A 17,231-nucleotide genomic window follows, 5' to 3' on the forward strand; every position below is an offset into this window, starting at 1 on the left:
TTGCCTATTACAAAGGGATATACTAGTTTGTTTTCAACGGTGAACTAATTAAACATATTCTTTAATTAGTCTGTGCCTTGATGGTGTGACTCCATTTTCTTAGAGGTGTGACTCCTCTAACGAATTGGTCCGACTCTAATGTCGAATTAGAGTCCTATAGTGAGATGCTAGAGATTCTAATTCAAGGCTATGTGACTCAACACTCCACTCTCTTTCTCAAAATCCTATTACATATCCAACCATCTCAAGTTGCTTACGTGGGTTTTGACCATGCTGCATTACTCGAATTAGAGTCCTATAGTGAGTTGCTAAAGATTCTAATTCAAGGCTGTGGGACTCAACTCTCCACTCTCTTTCTCAAAATCCTATTACATATCCAACCATTCTCAAGTTGCTTATGTGGGTTTTGACCATGCTGCATCACTCGAATTAGAGTCCTATAGTGAGTTGCTAGAGATTCTAATTCAAGGCTGTGTGACTCAACTCTCTACTCTCTTTCTCAAAACCCTATTACATATCCAACCATTCTCAAGTTGCTTGCTTGGGTTTTGACCATACTGCATCAACTGCCCTTCATATCATAATTCATTACTCCTGTGATTTTGGGTTTGGACAAATTTCGTACCTCAGCCTCAGATAACCCAAATGAAGTGGTCCTAAAGCAGTCCACATCAGGTCGATGAGCTCCATGAAAATGACCTATATCCCACTCATAACCTGTACAAATTATAAAAGTTTTCAGAAACTATAACTTGAAATAACAAATATAGAAACCCAGGGTGTTTTAAAAACTTAAGTAATGGCATCAGGTAAATAAAAATAAGGGTAACCACAAGTAACAAAAACTTCACCTAGACACCAATACACATTAATAGACACACAAATGCACATATGTACATACAAAGAACAAAAAAATATATTAGGGTTAGTGAGGATAAATGGAACAATTGGATTAGCATCGTGAGAATATAATCCCAATTGGATTACAATAATTGCACTTTTCAGGCTATCCGAGGCCAATGATAGTGTTGATTTTATCCTCCAAGTTATTGCTTTGTTATTTTTCTCATGGCTTGTATTTATTAGGCATTGGTTCGTTATGTAATCTTCGGTTCATTTTGTGTAAAATAAAGGTGAAATGTGCAACTTTGCTTTTATTTATTTATTTTTATGATCTCTTTTGTTTCTGCTACTGTGTTTACCATGTGCAAGGTTTAAGCTGAGAGTTTCAATGGAAATATCAACCATATAAATAGGAAACATTTTAGAAATGTCAGAAACTTCATATAGATTTATAGTAAAATTTTATGTCAATATTGATATATAAAATATTTGCTAGTATTTTTTGAAATTAGAAAAAGGACATACTTTTTAATGTAAATCACATAATTATAAATGACAAAAATGATGTTTTTAAAATGATTACGTCATATGGCCACTCCTTCCACTCAGAATGGATTTAACGATTTACAAAATCATGATATGGTACCAACTAGGGGCCATGACTTGGTCTGATGGTAAAATTTCAGGATGGCAAGTGTGAGAACATACGAGGTTTGAGTCCGAGGGCGGCAGCCACTTTGTTGAAAAAATGCCAGAGGTTAGGACCATACCCAGTCTATGCCTCCCAAGACCCCAGATTGTTGGGACCAACATTGGGTAATAGCCTTTATAATATAGTAACAACTGCTGATTGTGCTTTGTTTAATATAAAGGTTATGATTTACATGTACTCCCAGCTTCAATCTGGCAAAAACATTTGAAACTTGTCTCTTTTGATTGGTTTTCTGTTTTCTAAATCTTCTTGCTGCATTAGGCCATGTCTCCACCCTCGTAGAAACCTCCTTTGAGCATTAATTCTTTCTAACTCAAATATGGCGTTCTTCTCAAACAATTGATCAGAACTCAGGTCTTCTCTACACTTTCCCTCTACATCTCCAACTATCATTAAACTTCCAATTTCCTTAGTTGTCCCTGAACCAGAATCAGTCGCCCCCTTAATCTTCTCTTTCATCTGGAATCTAGTCTCTCCCACCTCCCTAAAAGCTTCCTTTGTGAAATCCTCTGCCCCCCCCCCCAACCCCAAGAAGAATAAACCCAACAATTTACTGAACTGACCTTCACCCCTGTGTTCAGCACCCTTTCCATATCTACAGATTTCTCTACTTCGTGAGTCTCATCTATGGCAACTTCTTCCTCCTCTGTACCCATTGTTCCATCCTCTTGCCCTGATCCTGCATCCTCTTGCAAAGGTCTGGTTCTATATTTTTGTTTCCTTATATACACTCTTCATAAAGACTTTTCCTTTTCCTTATCCTCTTCATCAAAGGTCAGGACATCTTCCCTAAAGACCTGGAGGGCAACATTTTCCAACTCAGCCCCTGTTTGAACTTCGTCCCTCTCTCCCCCTCCTCCATGTACATTCTCCCCCAAGTCGTTCTCCCTTTTGCCTTCTTTTTTTTTTTCAGATTCTGGCTCTTCCAATATCTTGAAGTCATCTTCTTCAGAATAGCCATCTTTTTTTGTGAGAGCTTCTCCCGGCTGAGTCCACTCCATGACCTTGGAATCCAATCTTCCAACACAGCATCCCTTTTCTGATACCTCCCTCGCACCTGGTTCAATCTCATCAGAGGGAGACAAATTTCTTAAGCCTAAAGAAATGGAGCAGTCCTCAAAACTTTCATTGTTACAGGGTGGCTTCTCAGATTCATCATTTTCAATATTAAGAGGAGACTCGCTGGAATTATCCAGCAAGTTGCTAAAAGGCCCCTGAAGCCCGCCTACTTCAGACAACTCACCTCTGGGATCTGAACTGTTCTCTTTTACTGGTTCAAAGTCTGGCCGAATCGGCTCAGAAAACAAAACCAGCATTTTACTAACCACCCCATTTTATTTCTCGAGCTTAACGTCCCCTTTCCCAAAAACATTTAAACTTTGGAACCTTCGCGGAGAGTGAACATTATTTGACCCTCCGCCCCTTCTTCTTCCAAACCTGTCACATTAAAGGAGCGTCTATCTTCCGATATTGTCTGCCACATGGACTGCGCCCTACCTCATCAGCTTCATCTTCAACCTCTCGCCCTTCCCCCCACAGCAACGCTTCGTGTTCTGACGCAGTCCAGATCTTCGTCCAAGCTCCATCTGAGAAGACATCAATAGATCGAGGAACTTCATCCGGCTTCACTCCAGCAATTTCCACCACTGCATAGCAGAGGTTTGAGATGTTACAGGATATGAACATCCCTCCTATCGCCGTTACTATCTTCTCCGGCACAGGTTTCTTCCAAAGATTAAAAGGGAGCCTGAACAATCTGATAGCAAAGGCTTCATCATGAAAAACCTTGATGTTACAGGCAGCAGCCCATTTCTTCACCAGAATGATGACAGACTCGGTTTCTAACCTATCAAAATCCACAGTTTTTTCTTCAACATGCAAAATTGCTCATCTTCTATCAAAAGGGGAAATCACAACTCCTTTCATTTGAAGTTTCCTTTTCAGCTTATCCAGAATAAATTCCCAGTCCATAATCTCCCTTCCTGCTTCCATAATCATTCTTCTTACCCACCCTCCTCCATTTCCTTCCAACATCAGCCTTTGCATAACGCAACTTGCACACACTTCTTCTTCTACATCTTTATTTTTATTGCTTTGGTAGACTTCTCTTTCGTCCATCAACATCAGATATTCTTGCAACATCTGAGTGACCAACCTCCAACCTGTCCCCTGTTTTCCTTCTGGAAAACAAACCATTTGTCTTCTATTACCTCCAAAAAACTCTATAAGACAAACCAGCCCTTCTGGTTGTATTTCAATGCCGCCTGGTACCTTCTTCTTTCAGCTTCCAGCGAATCAGTCCAGCCATTTTTCTTCACTAAGAAAAGTGCTCCATCAATGAACCCCTTCAACCACTATGTAGCTTCTCCTGTTAGAAAAATAGTTGCCCTTCCTTTTTCTCTTAATTTCAGAACTGAAACGTTTTTGCTCTTTCCTTCTTCAAAAACCAACTTCTTCATTTCAATAAAATTCTCAACTCTCCAAATTATTGCTGGAGTCCCCATTCTGAAAACTCTTTTACTCCCTCTTCCCCACTTCTTCATCTTGAATCAATCAGCTCATTTGCCACTAAAATCCCATCAATAATCTGCCTTTCATCAATCATCCCTCAAGTAGCAGGCTAGCAGCCAACATAACCAAAAAGAGCATTGGAGGATACCGTGAAAAATGGCTATGTCCAAACCCTTGACCAAATTCCAAGACTGAATTGTTGAAACAAATGTCTATATCCATGGGCAAGCACCCAGTTGAAGACTCAAGGAGTGATCCCCAAGAGTTTGCCATAGGGTATAATTACTGCAATTGTCAACCTTAAGGTCCCCTAGGTTCTAGTGCTCAACAACCAAGCATTATTCCAACCCCTGCTACCCCTAGGATCCATCCGTCACAACTGAATATGTATAGAGAGAGTCATGTTCAGAACCTTGGACATAATCACATTCCAGACAAGCAATCCAATCGGGTTATAAGCCATGGATACCGTACCAACAACCCACAAGAATTGGATGATGAAGATGTATTTCAGGAAAGTGACTTTGAGGATACCCCTAAACATAAGCAGTATTCTGGTCAGATCTAGATAGGCTCCCACCACATAGACAAGGTAGGATTCACGATAACCAAAGAAATTTCCTTAAGGATGGTGAAATCACAAAGAAGGAAAAGGTCGATGTCTCTATCTATGACGATATATTAGACACAAGTGCTTTTCTAGATTGGTTAGAGTAGAAACCACTGATTGTAGATTTAGTTGAATTTCTTGTGAAAGGAAAGGGGAGGAAGATAAAGATTTCAGTAGTAGAGAAGAAAAGAGAGGGAGAAAAGAGTGGGAAGTCAACCAGGATTCTTGAATTAACCCTAGCTGCCAACCCCTCATTATATTTATACTTAACTTAAAAGATGAGATATTACAAGGATGCCCTTAGTAGAGCGGCTACTAATGTGGCTGAACAGTCACAACTTAGAAACGTAAACTAATAGGCCTAAAGCCCAACAACTTCCTAACTAAATAGCTTAAAATAAGAATAAAAAAAAAAAAAAACTAGGCCCAACTCAACACTCCCCCTCAAGTTGGGAGTAAATGTCACACATTCCCAACTTGCGTAGATCATTCTCCAGATTGTTCTTTGCAACACCTTTTGTGAAAACATCCGCAAGCTGCAGATCAGAAGCAATGTATGGAAGACAAACTTCTCCAGAAGTTACTCTTTCTCTGATAAAATGTCTATCCACTTCAATGTGCTTAGTTCGGTCATGCTGCACTTGGTTATGGGCAATGTTAATTGCTGCCTGGTTATCACAGTATAACATCATAGGTTCTTCTGCCTGTACACCAATTTCTTCTAATAGGGAACGGATCCAGAGAAGTTCTGAACCTCCATGTACCATGGCCCTGTATTCAGCTTCAGCACTTGATCTTGCCACCACTGTTTGTTTCCTACTCTTCCACAAGACAAGGTTACCCCCAATAAGGGTGCACACTCCTAAAGTTGATCTCCTATCATCAAGGCATCCTGCCCAATTTGCATCTGTATAAGCCTCTAGTTTCAACTGTCCATGATCAGTAAACAATATGCCTCTGCCCGGGTGTCTCTTTAAATAAGCAAGAATCCTGTCAACTGCCTCCCAATGCTGGACTCGTGGAGCATGCATGTATTGACTTACCACACTTACTGCATAAGAAATGTCTGGTCTTGTCATACACAAGCATAGCAGCCAACCTACAAGTCTCTGATATCTCCCAATGTCTTTTACTAGTTCACCTTCTGATGCATTGATTCTATGGTTCTAATCAATAGGTGTACTGATTGCCTTCGTTCCAAGCTTCCCTGTCTCTTAAAGAAGATCAAAGACATACTTCCTTTGAGAGATAAAAATTCCATGTTTTGATCATGCAACTTCAATGCCTAGGAAGTATCTCAGTTCTCCAAGATCCTTAATTTCAAATTCTTTATGTAGATCATTTTCCAACAATCAATCTCACTTAGGTCATTCCTTGTGACAACAATATCATCCACATAAACAATTAAGACTGACACCAAAGATCCCCTTCGCTTCACAAACAAGGTATGATCGAATTGAGTCTGAGTGTATCCAAAAGCAATTAAGGACTTTCCGAATCTGTCAAACCATGCTCTAGGAGATTGTTTCAAGCTATAAAATGACTTCTTAAGCCTGCATACCATTCCCTTTTCAATATCACTGTAAAAGCCAGCAAAAAGATTCATATACACTTCCTCTTGCAGATCCCCATTTAGGAAAGCATTCTTCACATCAAGTTGAAACAAGGGCCAAGAGTATGAGGCAGCAAGAGAAAGAAATATCCGAACGGAGGTCATCTTTGCAACTGGTGCAAAGGTCTCTAAGTAATCGATACCATAGGTCTGTGTGTACCCTTTTGCAATAAATCTTGCCTTATACCTTTCTATACTTCCATCTGCCTTATATTTTACTGTGTAAACCCATCTGCATCCAACTGTCTCCTTGCCTTCTAGTAGAGCCACAATGTCCATGTCTGATTTTTAATCAAAGCTGCCATCTCTTCTTGCATAGTTGTCTTCCACTCAGGTTTGGAAAGAGCCTCGCTAACACCCTTGGGTATAGACACTGAGTCAAGGGAGGAAAGAAAAACACGGTAGGAAGGAGAAAGTCCATTGTAGGATAAATACTGTGAAATACAATGAGCAGTACACTTTCTCTTCCCTTTTCTGAGAGCAATAGGAAGATCAAGGTTATTTGTAACAGGGTTAGTAGAATCAATGGGAACTGAAACAGTAGCAGGACCAAGAGGAATACCTGAATCCATGTCAGTCGAATCTGGAGTCTCCAAGGAATCGACAAGAAGTGATGAGTTCTGCTGTAGTGGAATCAACCTCCTTGTGAAGTCTCTGTCGTAAGTAATGCTGATAAGCAGGACGCAAAGGATGTAGTAAGGTAGGTGACACAGGATGGTCACGCACAGGATTAGACACAGGATGGTCAAGCACAGGAGTAGACACAGGGACTGGAACTGGGAGAGGAATAGACTGCTGACTCGCTTCCCCAAAACACTCCCCCTGAGAAGGATTCTTTGAAAAGAAGTATGTGGATTCAAAAAAGTGGCATCCATGGTAACATATCGGCTCCCAGAGACTGGATCATAGCAGTAGTACCCTTTCTGATTTTCTGCATATCCAAGGAAGACACACTTCTTTGCCTTGGGATCAAACTTCGAGCGGTGAGGACCAAGGATATGTGCAAAGCAGACACATCTAAACACTCCGAGAGGAATATGAAACATCTCCCCCTCAGGAAAAAGGAGACTGAATGGGTGTTGAATCCAAGTATACGAGAGGGCACCCTGTTAATCAGATATACTACTGTGAGAACTGTATCACCTCAAAACCGAACTAGAACTGTAGATGTGCTCATCATGCTTCTTGCAATCTCAACAATATGTCTGTCCTTCCTTTCTGCAACACCATTCTGCTGTGGACTGTAGGGACAACTACTCTGATGGACAACACCATATTCTAACAGATATGAAGCAAGGTGTTTTTCAAAATATTCCCTGGCATTGTCTAATGTGAACACCTTTATTCTTGTTCCAAATTGTGCTAAAGCCATCTGATAAAATTGCCTCACCAAGGATGGTACTTCATCGCGGGATCTCATCAGGTAAATCCAAGAGTATTGTGAAAAATCATCCACAAATAAGAGAAAATATCGATAGCCTCCCATAGAAGGAACATGGTAAGGTCCCCACACATCCGAATGAATAACATCAAAAGAAGAAGAACACATTTTATTACTAGGTTTAAATGAATGTCTACAATACTTTCCAAGTTGACAACCTTCACACTCCAAACTTGACAAACTAACAGACTCAAAAAGTTTTGGAAACAAAAGACTCAAAGAAGAACAAGGCAAATGGCCCAAACGATTATGCCAAAGCATAATTTGACCCACAGACCCTAACTCACTATCCCTGCTGACATGATGACTCTGATGAGGAGGAAGAACATCCAGGAGGTAGATCCCATTCAATTCACGACCACTCCCAATCGTCCTCTTTGAATCCAGATCCTACAAAATACAATGACCAGGAGAAAAAATTACTGAGCAGTTCAGGTTCTTAATCAAACTACTAGCAGATAACAAATTAGTACTCAATGTAGGAACATGAAGGACTGAGGGTAGAGAAATAAAACCACTAATCTTGACAAATCCCTTCCCAGCAATAGGAGCATGGGATCCATCAGCTGTGGAGACCCTATCTCTGCCACAATAGAGATGGTAAGAAGAAAAAATAGTAGAGCTATGGGTCATGTGCTTTGAGGCTCCAAAATCTATAATCCAAGGAGGTCCCTCCTTACCTGAAGTAGAAACATAATTTGCAGTGACGTGTAAACTACCTGTGTGAGCAAACGTAGTAGAGTGGACTCCACCAGTGCCACCTGTACCTTGTTGTCTGCTTGCTACTAAACTGGAACTGGTTGTATCCCGTTGGTTCAAAAGTTGCCCATACCTCTCAAGTTTGGCCCTTACTGCAGTAGCTACAACAGACTTCAGAGCAGCTATAGTAGGAGGGGCCGGAATGTCACCAGTAACTGTCGTGTGTGCACTTCCCTTCTTATTTTTCAGTCTAGTCGGCACTGATCAAATCTCTTTTATCTTCCTTCTTGATTTCACTGCCACCCCAATCTCCACTTTGTTTAGGTTTCATAGTACTCACCATGGTAGACTGATCAGAAACAGGATTTTTCATCATCACATCTCTCCTGCTCTCCTCCCCTCACACAAAGGCATATGCCTAGGAGAGGGTAACACTGTCCCAGGAAAGAAGATGTTGTCTTGCAATATCATACTCAGGATTAAGGCCAGCAAGAAATTCAAACACCCTATACTTCTCTAGATGTTTCTAATAGGTAGTTGCATCCTTAGTGGTTTCCCAAGCAAATGTCCCTAAATGGTCAATCTCCCACCACAGGGTTTTAAGGGCTGAAAAATAGGCTGCAACAGGTCTATCTCCCTGCCTTGTAGAAATAATATGATTTCTCAACTGATAAGATCTAGCAACATTCTCCCTCTGTGAATAGGTTTCTGCAACCCCATCCCATATTTCCTTAGCTATATTTGCCCATAAAAAACTTTTACTTATATGGGGCAACATGGAATTACACAACCAAGTCATCACCATATAATTCTCCTGTACCCATCGGGAGTTGCTAGTTTCGGGTTTCACTTCCTCACAAGTGATATACCCTAATTTCCCACGAGCACCAATGACCATCTTTGCAGATTGTGACCATTCTAAGTAATTTGCACCATCCAACCTAACTGTAGTAATGGTCCCAGTCCTGAAAAGGTCTCCAGTACCTCCTCCCACTAGTCTTATTTCACTCCCAAGCTTATTTTCAACTCTCTGACCCTCCATGCTTCTCAAAAAATGTAAAGGAAATAACTGAAATATGTAACAAGATCAAATGAAACACTTCTGGAACCAACACCACCTTTCTAGTGTCCTAGACTGTCTTCCCACAAAAGATTTCTTTTTTGTGGGACGGGAGAAGAGAGAGAAGAGGCAATCGCTCTTTCTAGAAGCCTCCAAATCAGGCAAGACTTGAACTGCCCCTTACAGAAAACTCCAAGGAACCCTAAAAAATTAGGGTGCCACTTCCTAGGTCAAAATTGAAGAGTCCAATAGAAACAGGACTCTTCCCCTTTCTCCAATTTTTTCCTGATTTTGATGAGAAACCCTAAACCAGCTACAGGGCACACAAATCCATCAAAAAATCCAAAAATTGGGCTTACCTAAGAACTTCGATCAGCCTCTTAAATCACCATGCAGGCGGCTGATCTAGGGCTGCATGAAGAAACAACTCAAGGAACCTTCGGCCTGCTTTGATACCAAGTAGAAATCACTGATTGTAGATTTAGTTGAATTTCTTGTGAAAGGAAAGGGGAGGAAGATAAAGGTTTCGGTAGTAGAGAAGAAAAGAGAGGGAGAAAAGAGTGGGAAGTCAACCAGGAATTCTTGAATTAACCCTAGCCACCAACCCCTCATTATATTTATACTTAACTTAAAAGATGAGATATTACAAGGATGCCCTTAGTAGGGCGGCTACTAATGTGGCTGAACAGTCACAACTTAAAAACATAAACTAATGGGCCTAAATCCCAACAACTTCCTAACTAAATAGCTTAAAATAAGAATAAAAAACAACTAGGCCCAACTCAACAGTTAGCAAATATGGAGAACTACTTCCTTTCATATAACATGTCCAATACCCACCACGTTTTCTTTACCTAGATAAAGCTAGTAGGGTCCGCCAAGCATTATTGGTAAGGCACCGATTATTTTGTGGGCTGAAATGAAAGCTAAATTGAAAGAAAAATGTCTCCCCACAAATTGTAGAAGACAATTTTTGGAACAATGGATGAACTTGAAACAAGGGTCATTAAGTGTTCAGACCTAAATTTGAGGGCTTGTCTATGAAACGTGTCAATGTGATATAAGGGAAGAACATTGGGTGACTCTTACTAAATTCAATAATGGGTTCAGACCTAAACTGAAAAGGGAACTGAACCTACATTCCCTTGACACTATGGAAGGGGCCTACCATAAGGCTCTAGAGCTTAAAAAGTTCCAAAGGTTTTCTACCTTTAGGTGTTGGTCTTCCCAAACTGAAGAAACCCACGCACCCAAGTCAGTGTCCAAGTGAGTGTCCTTTCATAGGGCCAATAGGCATACACAGTCAAAACCAGCGATGTCTAGTGGTAGTAACAATCCCGTTCAAAGAACCAATAAACTACTTCCAGCTCACAACATAAAGGATCTAACATTCAATATTTTAGATTTCATGGTAAAGGACATGTTGCATCACATTGTCCAAATCAAGCTTTAACCAATAGGCATAGATATAGAAGAATTTTTTGAAGGTGAGGATCTTGACCAAATTGTTGAGCCTTTAGTGGAAATCACTGAGTCTTTAACTTGAAGATGACCAAGGTTGTGTTGACAACAACCACCTTAAGAGGCGCACTAGCATTTATGAGGTGCATTTTGTTCACTCCTACTTAGACAAACAATTAAGAGGCGCACTAGCATTTTTCAAGCCTATTTTAAATGTGGCGATGCTATGTGAAAAGTTGTCATTGATGGAAGCAGTTCCACGATTGTAGTGTCCAAATCTTCCATAGCAAGAATGAAAATCAGACCTGAACCACACCCACAACCATATAGAGTAGCTCAGGTAGATAAGACTTCTTTACCCATAACTAAGATGTGTCTAGCTCCTATACAGATTGGTGATTTGGGGTGAGAAAATGGGTAGGTTCTACCTAGAACCGAATGGAACTGACCTCGAACTTTTCTGAAATTGACCTGGAACTAACCTTACCCAATCTATTACTAGGCATGTTCTGGTTCCAAATATTCCAAAAGCAAGAATGAAACTCAGACCTGAACCACACCCACAACCATATAGAGTAGCTCGGATTGATAAAACCTCCCTACCTATAGCTGAGAGGTGTCTAGTTCCTATCCAGATTGGTGATTAGGGGCGAGAAAATGGGTAGGTTCTACCTGGAATCAAATGGAACTAACCTCAAACTGGTCTAGAATTGACCCTACCGAATCTATTACCAGGTAGGGTCTGGTTCTAAATTCTTGGAACTGACTCCTACCCAGGCCGGCTCTAGGGTCTAAACGTTTACCATACCTGAAGGTCCTAAACTGATCTTGGTGTCCTTAGTAGCCTTGGTTGACCTTGGTGGAGTTGCCTTGGAACCGAACTTGCCTTCAAAAAAATCCCAAAATACTTTGAGGATGTGAGCCCAAGCCTCATGGTTACAAAGACCAACTGTTAGACAGTATATGCCCTTAGCTCCAATCAGATTGATGTACACAAACATTTATTAGTAAATGAATAAAGTACATTATTGTTTTATGTTTAAACTGGTGTGTTTCTATGAATTACTCCTTAAATTGGACACTTATTAAACTCGTATTAGTTCAGAATGTTCTCAGCCATTGGATAGACTTGGGGAGTTTATCTTAAAAAGGCTGACAATGGTGTGCTACCAAATTGGTGGAACGGCTTGTCTCAACTACTAGGGTTAAACCCCAAGCATAGCTAGTGGATGTTTAGAAGAAACATTAAACCCGGACCAATTTCCAGTTATGCCCTGGACCTTGGAGATAGATAGGCAAAACTGGAAAGTTGCACTTAACCCCAAACTTGATTATGATACTGCACTAGGTTTTGGACTGAACTGTCTTTGATGTGCCAACTAGTGAGATCCATCAAGGGTCAAATATCTAGGCATGTTAGGGTAGTTTGGGAAATTACTTGAATGGGTGATCATAATGATAGGATCGAACCCTTTGTCAGATGAAGTGAATATCATGGTTTACACTCTCTCTAATGGAAACTATTGGCAATAGATTTCAACTGTATTTGAAATCTGATTTGCAAAATATATTTATATGTTATATTACTATTTTATGAAAAATGTTTGCAAAAGGTTTTAATCCCGAGATCCATCTGAGCAGAGTGTGACACTGCATTTCACAGTCAGGGAAGAGATCCTTCCTTATAGACAGTGTTTTGATGATTATGGGCCAAGAGGTTAGGTGTAAGAGACCATTACAGAGTTGATTACCTAATGGGCTTTATCTTACATAAGTTCATTATCCTTGGGTCATTTATGTGTAAATGTTGGGCCTAAAATAAACCCAAGCTGATTGGGTTAGGGGTTCACTACCCCTGAGAGTGAATTCGGCCTAACATTTACCAAAGGTGGGGCCGAACCCTTATAGACTTGTGTGAGACCTTTGTTGGTCCCATGCTATACAATATTCAGGCCCAAAGTGGCCATGCAACACCATGGGACATGAACCAATAAAGAAACTGGGCCTAAGGCCCATTACTAATATGATTAGTTAACAGATCACATGACACCTTAAGTTGTCATGTGATTTGGGTTGAAAATGGGCATGGATCTGGGTATGGAACACCCATTCTCTTGAAAAGATAATGCTTTATCAATTAAAGATAAAGTCTTGATCCAAATTTGATTTGGATCAGTTCCTAACTAGATTAGGAAAGTGCTCTATATAAGGGGCTAAAAGGGGAGGGACAAATTCACCAATTCTCTCCACTCTCTTGCTCTCTTCTCTGCTCCCTTGCCTCCCAGAAACCCTAATTCGACCCAGCTGTGATAGGGACTGATTACCATCAGTCCTCTATTGTGTTTTTGCAAGAAAAACATTAGTGGATATCAAGTTCACATACCCACTTCAATCCAAGCAAGTTGGAGACCGGTTTTGCTGAAATGGTGTTGTTGAATCGGCTTTACATACACATTGTGCCATCTTCAGTTAGAGGCCAATTTTGGGACTCATATTAAGCGTGAACTACCAGTCTAGGAGCTGCATATTGTAGTCTCCGAATCAGGTATAATCAGTTTTAAATTTGGTTCCAAATCTGGTTCGGTTCAGTGCAAGATTGATCCTGAAATTTTAGATTTCAAAATTACCGGGAAATTGTTTCACGTGGGGTTAGAAAATTTTTAAAAATCCAGCCAGCCACTAAACCTGGTTCGGCCATCTCAATGTTGTATATTATGATAATATACAAATTAAATTACTCAATTTAATCAATAAAGGTAATATCAGTTTTGAACCATATATTATTATTATAATTAAAAATCAAGTTTTTAAAGAACAAATTCCATTTTGGGGGGGTAAAGAAAGAACAGATTCCACGGTTAGACCCTAGAACTGAAGTTTCGATTCTAAAACTTAGAACCACACCAACCCATGCTCCCCCTATTGGTGATTATTCAGATGAGATTTGGTGCTACGTTCTATCTATGGATGTCGCTCATGTCCTATTGGGGTGCCGATGGTTATATGATATCAATGTTACCCGTTATAGAAGACCAAATACATATATCATCAAGCACATTGTAAAATCTATCCTTGTGAAACTCACTAAACCATCCAAGAATGATAGATCCAAAAATAAGGTGTTCCCCATTGACTATCCAAAAATGAAACCTTTACACATTTTGACTCTAATAGAATTTGAAATAGAAGGCAACCTCAAATAACAGTTTGGTTATCACAGTATAGTCTCAATATGGGCAATGTTCATAGCAGTTTGGTTATCACAGTATAGTCTCATTGAGACTTCAGCTTGAATTGCAATCTCAGATAACAAGGTCTTCAGCCATAGTAATTTGGATACACCATGAGCCATAGCTCTATATTTGGCTTCAGCACTAGATCAAGCTATAACAAATTGTTTTTTACTTCTCCAAGATACAACATTTTCTCCCACCAATGTGAACCAGAGGTGGATCTCCTACCATCCACAGAACCTGCCCAATCAGCATCAATATAAGCCTCAACCTTGAGATGTCCATGGTTGGAGTACAATATTCCTTTGCTTGGACACTCCTTTCGGTAGGCAAGAATCTTGTTGACAGCCTACATATATGAATTTCTGGGATTATGCATATACTAACTCACCATACTTGCATCATAGGATATATCAAACCAGGTCAAGGACAAGTAGAGAAGCTGACCAACAAGTCTTTGGTAGACACCCTTGTTAGGAATAATGTCTCCATCGTCCACACTCAAATTATGATTGGGGTCAATGGGAGTTTCAACTAGCTTGCACCCCAGCTTCCCAACCTCATGAAGGAGATCAAGGACATACTTTCTTTGCGAAATGAAGATCCCTTCCATAGACCTTGCCACTTCAATTCCAAGAAAGTATCTAAGATTCCCAAGATCTTTAATCTCAAATTCAGAAGCAAAAGTTAATGAATTTAGTTGATCTAGTCCCAAAGTAATCATCTCCAGTGACAATAATATCATCAACATACATTATCAGTAGAGTCACTAGGCCATTAACCCTTATGAGAAGAGTATGATCTACTTGTGATTGTGTGAACACGATTCTAAGAATAGCATTTCAGAATCTATAAAACCAAGCTCTAGGAGACTACTTAATCCCGTAAAGAGATTTTTTTTAGATGACAAACCTTCCCCTCATTGTTAGGGAAACTTACCCAGTTACCCCTAGGGGAAGATCCATATAGAGTTCCTCATGAAGATCTCCATTAAGGAAGGCATTCTTCGCATCCATCTAGTATAGAGGCCATGAATACTAGGCAGAAAGAGTTTATTTTGGCTACAGAAGCAAAGGTCTCCTAATAGTCAATCCCATACGTTTGGGTGTACCCTTTTGCTACCAACCTAGCTTTGTATCTTTCAATTGATCCATCAGCCCAATGTTTAACAATATACACCCACATGCAACCCACTAGTACTTTTTTAAAGAATAAAAGGAAATTTTATTAAAGAGAAAAAAGATTACAGCAAAAGGTGATAAGAAATCACCTAGAGCAGGATGCACCCACGAGAAACCCAAATATGCCTAAAAACACTACACCACACAAGAAAAAACAAAAACCCAAACAAACTCCAAAAAAAAGAAACCCAATACAAAAAACCCATTAAAGTAGAAATCGCTGCCCAACTCTAAACAAAAGCAAAAACTTTCTAGCTGTCAACAACAGTCTTCATCTGTAAACACATCCTCTTGATTTAGGGAATTCCTCATTGCAGTCTTTCCTCCCTTTCAAATGTTTGGTCTTCATTTTCTCTTCCTCTTTATTTTTTTCAAATTCTTCAAAAGTCCTCCTAGTAAAGTCCTCACCACCCCAGAAAAATAACCCCAAGCTTTTCCCAATTATGACCTCCCTATCAACTAATTTTTGGATAGTCACCCCACCCGTAACTTCATCACCAACTTCTTTCTCCTATAGTAGCCGTGTTGCACCAGATTCAAATTCGGCATCAATAACCTTATTAACTTGTTCCTTCAATGAACAATGATAGGGGGTCAATGGTTGATCTTGCACTGTTGCCCCCTATGAACAGTACCAGATGTCCCATTAACCCTCACTCTTTTCCTTCTATACACCCATTTATATTTTTTAGTAGGTCTTGCCCCTGCCAAGCCAAGTTTAAGTCTAGAAAAAATCTGTCACATGAACTATATTGTGAGTTCTCATATTCTGTGGTTTCTTGTTGATTATCCCACCATTTTGATTTTTCTTCTCTTCCATTTTGCTCCCTTGACCCAAAACTACACCCAACCTTCCCATCTCAACCTCATAAAATAAGCCATCTTCGTCCTAACTTTCAACCTGGCCACCAAAAGAGTCATCATCAGCTAAGTCTTCCTTTCCTCCGACCTTATCTCCATCTAGGGGTGCAAGATCCAATCCTATCTTGTCAGATTCGGATATTCCTATTTCATCATCATTATTATATATATATAACATATTTATTTATTTATAAATATGTTATTTATATTGCTTTTTTATAAATTTTTTATATTATTTATTTTTTATAAAAAACATGTATAGATATGATGAAAATAGTTGAAAAAATACTTGTACTTTTTGTTTATTAATTTTTTAAAAATTAAATCGGATCAGATCAGATTCAGATATCCAACATCCTAATCGAATTCGAATTCGAATGAATATTTATGAGATCTCATCGAATCTTCGGATCGGATTCAAATATACCCTGATTTGAATCCGATCCATCTGTTTTCATCCCAACCTCCATCATTGCCTTTAGTTCCTAGCTCAACACGAATACTAGCAATCTCTTTCCTAGTCGTTGCCACCCCCTTTTCAATTTCTCCACTTCAGCAGGAGTTGTCTCTTCCAAACGTGAAGAAACTAGACATCCCAAGTCACACCTATCCTCTAAGGGCATCAAACTTAGGATCCCGAACTCAGAGGGAACACGAATCTAATCGAACCCCCTTCTGACTTGAGAGCAACGTCTTGCATCACCAGACATTGCCAAAAGAGGACAATCGATGAAAGTCTCTCATGTGTCAATGACAAACCTTTCTTACTGCATTTGTCAAACCTGGCAATCACCCAGACCAACCTCTCTTCCTCTCTTTTTCTAATCTCAGACGAAATAATTCTTCTTATCCCTCCCTTTCTTTTCAAGTTAGACTTTTTGGGCCTTAGATGCTTCCTCTTGTTTTCTTTTCTTTTTCGGGACTGAACTTCCTTCCTACCAATTTGCATATCTTTCTTCGCATCTTGAATACCAACCGAAAATTACATGCCAGATTTCTTATCTGTA

The 17,231-nt window shown here is 39.8% G+C and overlaps 1 protein-coding gene across 3 annotated transcripts in view; it reads right to left on the reverse strand.

Moving 5' to 3' along the window:
- Nucleotides 1-17,231, reverse strand: part of LOC148855674 (Rhodanese/Cell cycle control phosphatase superfamily protein) — a 52,314-nt gene that overhangs the window by 17,601 nt on the left and 17,482 nt on the right. For all 3 annotated transcript variants that reach the window (XM_088942003.1, XM_088942002.1, XM_088942004.1), the window contains exon 5: nt 626-717. In XM_088942003.1, the coding sequence (XP_088798129.1) occupies nt 626-717 (92 nt within the window). The remainder of the gene's footprint in view (nt 1-625; nt 718-17,231) is intronic.

This window comes from Nelumbo lutea, chromosome 4 (assembly GCF_056320005.1).
Source record: "Nelumbo lutea isolate HS-2025 chromosome 4, American lotus-T2T, whole genome shotgun sequence".
In the NCBI taxonomy this organism is placed as follows: Eukaryota; Viridiplantae; Streptophyta; class Magnoliopsida; order Proteales; family Nelumbonaceae; genus Nelumbo; species Nelumbo lutea.